Source organism: Eschrichtius robustus, chromosome 1, assembly GCF_028021215.1.
Source record: "Eschrichtius robustus isolate mEscRob2 chromosome 1, mEscRob2.pri, whole genome shotgun sequence".
Lineage (NCBI taxonomy): Eukaryota > Metazoa > Chordata > Mammalia > Artiodactyla > Eschrichtiidae > Eschrichtius > Eschrichtius robustus.
Genome location: NC_090824.1, coordinates 13,039,957 through 13,051,558, shown reverse-complemented (window position 1 = coordinate 13,051,558; position 11,602 = coordinate 13,039,957). Strand labels below are relative to the sequence as shown.

At 51.6% G+C, this 11,602-nt stretch overlaps 1 protein-coding gene across 1 annotated transcript in view; it reads right to left on the bottom strand.

The window, feature by feature from the left end:
• Positions 1-211: 211 nt before the first annotated feature.
• CCDC88C (coiled-coil domain containing 88C) overlaps positions 212-11,602 on the bottom strand; it is a 122,847-nt gene continuing 111,456 nt past the window's right edge. The window contains exons 27-30 of the mRNA XM_068555346.1: positions 7,954-8,022; positions 5,674-5,742; positions 4,579-4,868; positions 212-1,216 (exon numbers count right to left, since the gene is read on the bottom strand). Of these exons, the coding sequence (XP_068411447.1) occupies positions 212-1,216; positions 4,579-4,868; positions 5,674-5,742; positions 7,954-8,022 (1,433 nt within the window). The remainder of the gene's footprint in view (positions 1,217-4,578; positions 4,869-5,673; positions 5,743-7,953; positions 8,023-11,602) is intronic.

The window sequence follows — 11,602 nt, the reverse complement described above, 5'->3', positions numbered from 1 at the left end:
AGAAGACACGTTACACACCGGGGGGAGGGTGCAACCCTCTCAGGGCTTGGCACGGTGTTTTAGTAACAAAACAAACAGAAGAAATGCACGGGAACACTTTCCTCATTGTAAAGCCCTTTCCTGGCACCACGGGCAGACGGGGAAAGGCCATCGTGATCAGCAGGTGCGTCAGTAGCTTTAAGGTTTAGGAGCTGCCGGTCCAGGAGCCAAGTCACACGCAGCCGTACTCATACCACACGGTCTGCTGGTCCCCAGCCGGCTCGGGGGATGCCGGCGTGCTCTTCGAGCTGCTCCCACGACTGAAGTCCTCGGAGGCCCGGCTGCCATGGGGAGCCAGGTCGGGAGACCTGCCCGGGCCCTTGGCAGGGAGGCCCTCGCTGTGGCCCTGCCCCAGGACCCCGTCCCCCTCGGAGGGGCTGAACCCCGCCCGGACGGGGGCGATGGTGGCCGCCTCTCCCGAGTGCGGGGAGGCTTGGGGCTTAGTCCTGGCAGCCGGGGCTGCAGCAGGTGAGCAGCGCTGGAGCTGGGAGTTGCTGCCACTGCCACTGCCACCTCCAGCGGCGATGGCTGGGGACGTGGCAGACTGCTGCAGGGGAGCTGGCCTCTCCTCCTTCGGGGGAGCCAGAGACAAGCGCCTCGTGTCCAGTGGCCGGCTTCGGGGGCCAGGGCCCTGACAGGAGCCGCCAGCCTTTCCCACAAGTGGGGTCCGCTCCCGGGCCAGGCTGTGGGAGCTGGGAGCTGTGGAGCTCTGCAGGCTGTGGCTGCCTGTGTCTCTGCCCCCCGAGGCCTCGGGACCCCCTGGCTCCTGTTTGCAGGCCTCTGGCCCGCTGGCCCGGAGGAGGTCGGCGGAGGCCAGGCTGAAGGCCCGGCTCAGGGATGCACTCCGGCCAGTGGGCGTGTGGGAAGCGGGGGGCATCGCGGCCTGCCGGAGTCTGCCCAGTGACAGGCTCTGGGGTGGCTGGGCCTGCCTCTGGGGGGCACTGGGCAGGGCCTCGGCCTCAGCGGGTCTGAAGTTCGGCTTCACGTACTGCCCGGGCTTCAGCGGCTTCCCCTCGGAGGTGGTGACGGGCATCTTGATGGTGGGGGCCACGAAGCTGGTGGGCATCTTGGCCCCTTCTTTCCTGGTAGGTGGGCCTGGCTGGCCTACGATGGCCGGGAGATCGCTGGCCTTTCTGAAATAGTCACTTAGCAGGTCATCCCGGCCACTGGGAGCGTCCTACAGGGAAGAGAGGAAGAATTGAGTGAGGGCCAGAGGGGCCTTGGAGACCCCTCCTCCCACCCAGGATGTCCCCTGTGCCGCCCGCATGGCCAGGACTGAAGTTCCCCGCTCGGCCTGTTGAAGGTCTAACTTCCCCACCATACACACTGCTCTGGTCAGGGGTTGGGACAATACAAGGATCATCAGGGAGAGGACCCAGACGCCACTCAGTAGCCTCCTTTTTTCTTTCTTTTTTTTTTTTTGGCCGCGCTCTGTGGCACGTGGGATCTTAGTTCTCCGACCAGGGATCGAACCTGTGCCCCCTGCAGTGGAAGCGCGGACTCCTAACCACTGGGCCGCCTGGGAATTCCCAAGTAGCCCCTTAACTTTACAAGTAAGAAAGCAGATCCAGAGAGGAAATGACTTCCCACAAGGCTCATCCACTTTATGGAAGGGTCAGGCCAACTGTTTCAACCTGGTTCCCATTTTTTCACCAAGCAGAGCAAGTGGCAGAAAGCTGACCGGCAGGACCGGACCTTCTTTGTCAGCGCACCAGGCTCAGACACACTGCAAGGGCTTTACTGTGGGCCACAGAGAGGAAGAGAAACAAGACCAGCTCCCAAAAGCCAGAATCAACCACACTCAGTACCCTCACTGCCTCTCAGATGTTTCTCCTAATGTGAGAAGTAAGGGGAAAAGGAGGCACAAGGGGCAGGGGAAGGGCGGTGGGAACCAGAAAGGTTGACCGTCCAGGAGAAGAGGGAGGTGGCCCAGCCCTCTAGACTCTCCCCCTCAAGCGGCTGCCCCCTGCCACGGAGCTGCCACCTAGCTGGGCTTCCCCTGGCCAGGCAACTGGCGTCCTTTGCCACCATCGTGGGGACAGGAAGAGCCGCCAGAGGCCAAGCTCGATGGCTGTGTTCAGGTTCACTTCAGCCTTCTGCCAACACCTCACAGCCTAGAGCAGCCAAGCGGAGGTTTCTCCTGAGGCTGACGCTGCAAAAAGCGGAAGGGAAGTGAGTTCACATCAGCGTTGAGAGTCAGGGGCCGAGAGCTGCTGCAATGAGACCCCAGCCCGCTGTGACCTGTCAGGGGGCATCAGTCTGCAGGACGGGTCAGCAGCTCAGGAACCACTTGCCAACAACTCCTGGCCCCTGACAACATCTGGATGCTCAACTTGACAGAGGTGCAATCTGTTGTTTCATGCTAGTTGGAAGCCTCGCTCTTGGCGTGTGTGTGCAGTAAGACCCTGGCTCATCAATATGGACAAGAACCATTTATCAAGTGCTTCCCACACGCCAGGTGCTGTGCCAGGAACCAGGGGTATAATCGCAAAAAACTTAGTTTAATTTTGAAAGCAACCCTTGTAAGGGTTGTTTAAGGTTGTAGTAAAACAATATTTAATATGTAAGAAAACTGAGGTCATAGAGGATAGACATCTAGAGAGTGGCAGATTGGGGATTAGAACCCACGGCTGTCAGACTCTGCAGCTGTTTTCAGCACCTCCTGGTCCCTTTCTGCACACTTCTAACTTCTTTAACACCCACCTTCAGGGCCACCCAGGGAGCCCATCTTGTGACACCCCCTCCCCCCAGCATCATCAGTGCTTGGGAAAGGGGGGCATGGGTGGCTTCTCCAGGCCTGCTCAGAGGAGGGTAGGGGTGTCAGGTGGGGCTACGGGGGTGAGCACCTGGGCAGATGGGGCGAGGAGGAGGGTGGCTCTCAGAGGGTGAGCGTCAGCTTCCAACAGGGACAGGTGAGCAGCAGTGAGTATCTGGACAGGTCTGACCTGAGTGGGGAGGGGCCGTGCGCCTTGCTTAGGACCCACCCCCTGAGATCTGCCCAGAGAAAGGAAACTCACGGGGACCGGCACAGAATCGGAAAAGGACTGAGAAGAGGAGCCGTCCAGTTGCAGGCACCCCTGATTTCTGGACATTCTTGTTTATTCCATTAGATCAGTGCTTCTCAGTGCGTGATGCCTGGACCCACACTGACAGGGAGAGCGTCATCTGGGAACTTCATAGAGATGCAAAATCTCAGAAACTCTGGGATCCAGCTTGTGTTCTGCCAAGCAAGTCCGATGCACACTGGAGTTTAAGACCCACTGCATCAGACCGTAAACTTCTGGAGGGCAGGTTTTCTGTCTTTCCCACCTTGGGTTCTCCAGCTTCTAACACACAGTAAGCGCTTGATACATAGACAACCACAAGACCAAGCACCTAGCAAGTTGCGATAGAAATTTGCCCAGTAACTGGTTTGCTTTGTTCTTTTAGCGCAGGCACCATGCATACTGCCTAACACACGGTAGCTGCTCAGTAAGTATCTCCCAAACAAATATTTTGTATTCTGTGTCACTGTGACCCATTAACGTGGTCACAGAGTTTACTATATGGCTAGAGAAAGTTCGACTGTATTTGTTTAAGGGAAATGAGATAGAATCACTGAAGCATTAAACCTTAAAAGGTCTCAGTTGCAAGACAGTATATATGTCATCTGTCGAATAACCCAATAGCTCGTGGGACTGAATTTAGACAGAGTATGTAACAGACAGACATGCAGCTTCAGAAAAGCTAAATGGAGACGCTGGAAAGGTGACAGTGGAGGGAATCCTAATACAGGTGATGTCTGGGGGTTAGAGCTGCAGAACAGAGGTCAGCAAACCAGAGTTACGGGCCAGGTCCAGCTTGCTGCCCATTTTTGTATGGCCTGTGAGCTAAGAATAGTTTTTACATTTTTAAATGATTGAAAAAAAAATTTTTTTATAGAACAGTCTTTTGGGACATGTGAAAATTATATGAAATTCAAATGTCAATGTCCATAAGTAAAGTTTTACTGGAACATGGCCATGCCCACTCATTGACAGATGGTCTGTGGCTGCTTTCCCGCTAAAGCGGCAGAGTCGAGTAGTTGCAGCAGAGACCGTCTGGACTGGAAAGCCTGAAATATTTACTATCTGGCCCTTTATAGAAAAAACTTGTTGCTCTCTGCTGGTGAAGGCTCAGGGGAAGTGGGCATTCTGAGCTCTGCCACAAAACCTCGTGAGACGCTAACTCCGTGAGTGGGGTGCTGGTCACTCTTCTCTCGAGAAGCTCCCAGCGGGGGGCGCACAGCATCCCTGCCCTCCATGCCGGCACCACGTTCTGCCCACTCCCTTCACAGATGGAGAAACAGCCTCCGAGGTCTGGGGCTGGCTGCTGGCACCCAGGGATCTGCTGGCTCGTGGGTTTGCTCCCCACCCAAGCAGCCCTGCACCTAGGCCACGCCACCCCCGCTCCATCCCTTTCTGTGACTTTGCTGCCACGGTTTCTGCCTACTGTCCCAGTTTGGGGAGATAGCAAAGGAAGAGGGATTCGCTGTGTCCCTTTGAGCCCTGGGCCACTCACGGAGGAAGGGGAGCCCCGGTTGCTCTCCTCCAGGAACTCCTCCAGGGTGACCATCTCACTGCTCGGGGAGGCTGAGCAGGGCCGTACCCCGCCATGGGGCTGGGCTGCGCCCCTCTTCCGGGCGCCCTCTTGGGGGAGAGGCCCGTTCCGGGGTGGGGGGTACTCATGGCGGCTGAGGGCAGTGCGCCCCGGGGTGCTGGCATCCCGCGGCAGAGTGGCTGTGTCCCTACTGGGGATCAGGTCTTCGCTGCTGAAGCTCTCGGACCTGCCGTGGAGCTGGTCGGAGGAACCTGGGGTCGGGGCGGGCGACACAGAGAACACACGTGAGTCCCCCTCTCTGTCTCCAGGGGGGCTCTGTGCTGCCCCCAGCTCACTTAAGACAGAGAGGACGCTGCCTGAGAACCCAGGGCGCACTTCTCCCAGCCTGGGATTTTGGATGTTAAGAACACTCTGGAATGCTTAGAATTCAGAACAAAGTAACTTGAGATAAAAGTGGAAAGCTTCTGCTGAAGTTTCAATTGTTAGGATCTATACGGCACCAGACTCATTAGCTCTTGTCTGTTCATATAGTTAAAGGTTTATTTAGCACCTGCTATGTGCCAGGTGCTCTTTAGAGGCTGGTCATGTGGACTCTTGAGAAGTGAAAAGATTTGCATAAGGGTTTGTGGTCTTGGGACAGCAAACACATTCTTTTCAGATGTACAGGAAACATTCATTAAGACAGACCATATTCTGCACCATAAAATAAACTTTAAAAAACTTAAAAAGAATCAAAGCCATCCACTATGTTCTCTGACCACAGTGGAATGGAACTAGCGTCACTCTCTCCATTCTAAAGACGAAGTAACTCGGATTCAGAGGATGGGTGACTCTCCCAGGTGCCCGGAGCCTGTCAGAGGGGGTGAAGGGATTTGAACCCCAATCCATCCAAACTCCAGGCCTTCACTTGAAACTGCGTGATGTGGCCTAGGAATGCAAACGCAGAATGCATGGAGGATCTTGGGAACCGTATTTTTTAAATTACAAATATACTATAAGCCCAGAGTCAAAGATCCACATACACTGCAAAGTGCCCAGAAGGAAAGGCCGGCTCACCTTTCAGGTTAAGAGGTGAGCTGTCGCTGGATGCATTTCTACTGCTCTCCAAGCTCCCCGGCCGGGATGCTGAAAGGAAACGCCAACATATAACCTAAAGGCCAATGGTAAACCATCTCATCTGAGGAAAACTATGGAACAAAGTAACTCTGTGCCAAAGTGAAGCTGAGCGCCCCCAGGAAGGACGGGCTTCGGGACCCTCTGTGCTCTCCCATGAGGACAGCTAACTTCCCTGAGTGCCAGGCGTGGCACCCAGTAGACCGTCCAAAAATGACAGCCGATGGTTTTGTTTTTTTTTTTTATTAGGCCTAGGGCTGTGGCTTAAAGCAATTTTGTTAACGAAGAAAATCTCATGCAGAACTGAAAAAGCAGACAAAAAAACCCGGCTGCTCTGGGTGAGCCAAGGGTTGGGGTGGGAATGCCCACCCCTATTACTGCACAGAGCTTTCTGGAACACGTGTGAAAATCTCCTGCCTAGACCATGACAGTGCAGCTCGGTGAGGGCGGGAGCCAGGAAACGGCAGTGTGTGCACACGTGTGCAAGTGGCTTCAGCTCCCTGATCCCGGGAGTGGGAGCTGGGACCCTCAGCAGGAGAGCCAGCACTTGCTTTTCCCAGCTGTTTGCTGTCCTTCGGCTCACCCATGTCAAATTCACATCTGCCCCAGAGGGAAAACCTGACCTTTATGGTGACAAGTGCTGGAGGGAACCAGCCCTCCGGGCTGCTGTCTGTGCCTGAGCAGGTCTGTGGCGGTGGCTCTTGGATCCCAGGGTGAATAACCAGGTCCAGGGAGGGACCCCGCCCACACGGCACAGGGCAGGCTGGGTCTTCAAGGCCTGCAGGGTACCTCTCCGGGTCCCCTCCGCCAGCAGCACTCAGCATCACGGCCCTCATCAGCCTGCCCTGTGTCAGTGTTTGCCCTGCTGGACCGTGAACCCCTGGGGGACGTGGACTGTGGTTCTGTCATCTCTGCATCCTCCCAGCACACAGCTGGCGTAGACCGCACTGAGAACTGGAGACGCACCATTCACAAGCCACCTCCCCTCCTGCCTGCAAGTTTGCTTTTGTTTTTCTGGGTCTTTAGGGCACCCAGTTCCCAAGTGCTGATGTGTTCTCTGCAAATAGAAGGCATCTGGAAAACACTTACTAGCAAACGGGGTTTGGGGCCGAGCCAAAAAATACATGGTTTTCGTGCATGGTATAAAAGCAGAACAAGTCCTCTCTTTGAGAAGGGAATATGTGAAATTAAAAAAAAAAGCACATCCCTCTTTAAAAAGGAAATAAGTTTCACTAAAAGAAAATCGTGATACAAATCAATGGGACCCCAAAGCACTTTTGTTTATCTAAGCATTGCATCAAAAACCCCTTTCCCTTCTTTTTCCCCGATAAGAGAAGCTCAAGGAATCAGAATACTTAGGAAGAAAACCCTTTTGGTCAGCTGACAACCATAAATTGGGCTACTCAGGTTTACCAAACGTTGCAGGAGATCCCTGCTGTTGTGTTACCCACCACTCAATGTAAAGACATAAGGGCGCCCTGTGTCAAACTGTTTCACCACAGAGCCTGTCTTTACTCATGTCAATTGGAAACGTCTGTATTTGTATCATAATACTTTTAAGACAATGGATAGGGTAGAGATAACGCTTATTGTCGATCAGAAATAAACTGAATTCAATGTAAACTTTGAGTTTTTTTTTTTAAAGAATTACCTTCCAACGCTTCTATGACTATTTTTTGCAAAAATTAAAAAAAAACCCAAAGCTGTTTATAATTTTTGAGAAGGTTGGTATAATTCCTGGTTTCCCTTCTGCCTAAATTTACAATATGCCTGAATCAAACGGCAAGTGCTTCTAACAATTTCTAAGACTAAATATAACTTGGAGCCACTCTGGGCAACTAAAATCCAAGTGAGGACAGTGACAGATCCTCCTGAAATCAACGCTCCCTGTGTGGGTCAGCAGAACTTCCTGGCAAACACGAGGGGTGCTTTAAAGCAAAAGGAATTAAAGTCTCCAGAAGTGGGATGCTTGATAAGTAGTGACTTCCCCGTCACTGGAGGTATGTAAGTAGAAGTCACATCCTCAGGCCCTGAGGAGGGCAAGGAAGGAGACTGGAGGAACTGTGGGCCCCCCATTCCCACTTCATACAACAACTTCACTTTCACCTGTTTTGTGTGTTGGACTTCCATACAGGACTTAGCTTAAAGGAAAAGCACTGTTGACTGTTGATAAGAACAAGACTGAGAACCCAGGCGGAAGGGGACATCGCACTGACCACTCACCGTACTGCCTGTGGGGAGCGAACTCGAGCTCCAGGGATGGTTCGCAGAGGCTGTCATCAGAATTATAGCCTGTGGTAAAAATAAGGTGATGATACAGGGGTCCCGGAACATCCACAGGGAAACACGGGGTCCTGTGCCGGACGGCCACCTCTGACTGGCACCTGAGCCACGGCAGCGCCCCGCCCTTGGAGGCGAGGGAGGGAAGTGTGGACGTGCCTCTTCCATCCCTCCCCCTATGCCTCCTGCTGGCACAGCCCTCACTCCCGACTCCTGTTAGATTTAACTTCAAATCCCATTTCCACCTGTGCAGTGACAGAGACTTGAAGACTAAAGCAGTGATCTGGCCAAAGGATTACACAGCAAAAGGAGGTGAGTATTTAGGGCCCTGGGGAGCGCCTCCCAGCCTCCAAGGCCAGGCTGTGCCAGCAGTTCTGGTCTGGAGACCACACTTGTCTTCAGGAGGCGGGAGGAAGGCAGAGGAAAGAATCCAGCACCTAAGGGGAGAGGCTGACTCCCTGGAAATAGCCCTGGCGCAGCAGCTCCTCACCCGAAATAGACCTGGAAGCACAGGCCACCCGGCAACTGCCCTTTCCCTGAGAGGGACTCAGATGCCCTCTGCCTCAAGCCTGCTCACTTCTCTCCGACAGTAGACCCTGTGTCCAACCAAATGGCCAGAGGGTTTCCCCCCTGCCCCCAATTCCTATTATAAAAGTTCTGGCAGTGAGATACACCCAAAGTTAGGTATGATTTACACACTACTATATATAAAATAGGTAACTAATAAGGACCTACTGTATAGCACAGGGAACTCTTCTCAATACTCTGTAATGACCTATATGGGAAAAAAAAATCTAAAAAAGAGTGGATACATGTATAACTGATTCACTTTGCTGTAGAGCAGAAAGGAATACAACATTGTAAATCAACTCTACTCCAATAAAAACTTTTTTAAAAGTTAGGTATGGTCTAATTGCTTCCTTCGCAGGTTTTGTCTCCTGGAGATGAGGGCAGGACAACTCCTTTTTTTAACTCATTGAAGGCAGGAGAAGCCTACATTTTGAATTCTCCCCTAATGCCCAACTCACAAAGTAGTGGCTTTAATGAAAACTTGCTGCCTTGATTACTACAGTATAACATGGCTAGTGATATGTAGGTTATTGGTCGTTAAACCTGGCTAATATCAGGATTCTCTGGAAAACTTTTAAAAAATATGGCATCTTACTTAGGAATAGCATATCTGTATTTGTCCTTTGACCCAGCAATTCTACTTCTAGGGATAAACTCTGGGGACTGGTTGGTTGAATGAACTGTCATACCACCATTTTAATTATTATGCGCCTCTTAAAAAGAACGAGGAAGGTCTCCATGACATATGGCTAAATGAAAAAAAATATCAAGGTGCATTATTTTGTTTATTTTTGCAAAAAAGAAACACTGGAAGTATAAACAAGGAACCAAAAAACAAGGTTATCCATAGGGTGATTTTGGAATGGAATGGAGGGGGAAAGGGAGAGATGTGAGACTTAGAAATCTAAGCATGCCTTCCTACATAATTTAGCTTTAAATTACATAAATATTTTATGTATTAAAAAACAGGATTAATTTAAAAAGAAAAAATTCTAACACTGAAAACAGAAACAAGTGAACCTTACTGCCTATCAAACTGCTAACATAATCACCTAGAGAAAAAAATTCCAGTGAATTTTGAATATAAAACTCTGTGCATCCTTAGTGAGATATAATCTCAGAACTAAAAGAACTAAAAGAAAACAAACATCACTTAGTAATTTTATTGTTAGTAATATAACTTTTTTACCATTACTGTGTATTTTCAGGAAAAATAAGTAGATGTTTCAAGAGACAAGACTTCTGTGTAAGAAAAGGACACACGCATATGCAATGAAAGAAAAAATCCCTGTAATGTTAAATTGGAATTGGAAATATTGATATGAACTCATAATATCTATGTGTCCTTTCTTTACTGAAAGGATCTAAAAGTAATGACAACTCTGTAGTGTCCAGATCTTGATTATTAAATTCTGCTCTAAAAGGAACTAGATTTACTTAAAGAAATGCTGATTCTAAGGGCGGGGGGGGGGGGCGGGTTTGTCCATTTTGAAGATGGTTACATGCCCACTGGCGATGAGTACCCAGAGTGTGAGGACTGGGCTGCCAGGGAATCGCCGTGGGCAGTGCTGGGGTTGCAGCGTTGATGGACCCTCATGCATGCTCTGCAGACGTGTGACTGGCCAGTGATGTTTCCAGGCTTAGGCTCTGGTTCAGGGATGGGGTCCAGACTGAGACAGCCCAGGGTTAGCCTGGAGGGCTGGACCTTGAGCCACACAGACCACTCAGGGGAGACGGTGTTCCCAGCTCTTTCCCAAGACCAGGCAGGGCCTCTGTACCCCAGAGCCCAGGAAACCAGGGGAGACTGATGATTGTGGACAACAGACACCCCTGCCACGCCGGGCTCAGAGCATGCCTGTTCCAGACAGCACACGGCACGGCTCCACTGACATCCAACAGCAAGTGACTGCGCCTGCAGTGTCTGGCCAGCAGTGGGGAGAGACTGCCCGGGTGCCCTGTGCCCACCCAACTCACCTTCTCCCCAGGCGGGCTTCCTACTTGTAAGCAACTGGGACGAGGGCAGGGACCCTGTCTGTCTTTGCTTTGCTTGTCAAACCAAGGTTGTGCAAGTCCCTGGTTTCAAGAGCCGAGTGGGTGGTATTATTATGAAAAATAACAACCACTTCTTGTTCTCCAATTTCTAACACCCCAGAGGCAATCACTTTCCGTTCTTTCAGCTGTTCCTTTGGATAGTTTCATATCGCTACATTATCAGCAGAATGTCATTTTTGGTTTTAAGCTTTATCTTTTCCTCTCTGTTGGCATATTTTAAATTTCCCAGTGCTTGCTCCACCCACCCCTGACTGCTCTTCTGGTAGCATCCCATTCTTGTTTCATGGGTGCAACAGCTTGGCTCATCTCTGACTATATTAATGACGGGCATCGTAAAGCTTTCATCTCCGTGCTTCTGTTTACTCTGTTGCCTCTCACACTGGTTTTGGTCTCTGGTACTGGAGGCTCTCCCCAGGTGTCCGTGGGCTTCACCTGGACAGATCTGACGGGGACATTCAACTGGGAATTTCTTAAGCTGATCAGATGACTGGAAGAATGTTTTAATCTCACATCTAAAGATGTGAACACACATGGCTACTGGCAACCTGGGAGACCTTCAGTTTGTAAAGCCTTCCCTGCAACCTCCTTGTCTTTCATTTGGGACACTTGCCTTCCACTTTACTAACCGACCTCCAGTTCAGAGACCCTCTTGTGTATCCTCCGTAGAGAATAAACCTCCAGACTTCTACCAGGTTGGGCTGAGGGAGGCTGCCTGCTTTTGGCCCAAACTTGGACCTCCCTTCTGGAGCTGCTTGGTGCCACCAAGTCCTGCACGGTGGTGGTGAGGGTGGGTCCCGGGGCTTTCCCACCAGTGGCTTGGGATCAGGCCTCTAGAGGGTGAAGCTGTCTGTCCAGAGTCACCCACCCAGCTGGCAGGCAGGGCTGAGGCCTGAACCCGTGTCCGTGTGATGCCAGAGCCAGCCCGCAGCTTCCCCACTCTGCTCACCACCTTTCAGCCTGAGACCCCTCC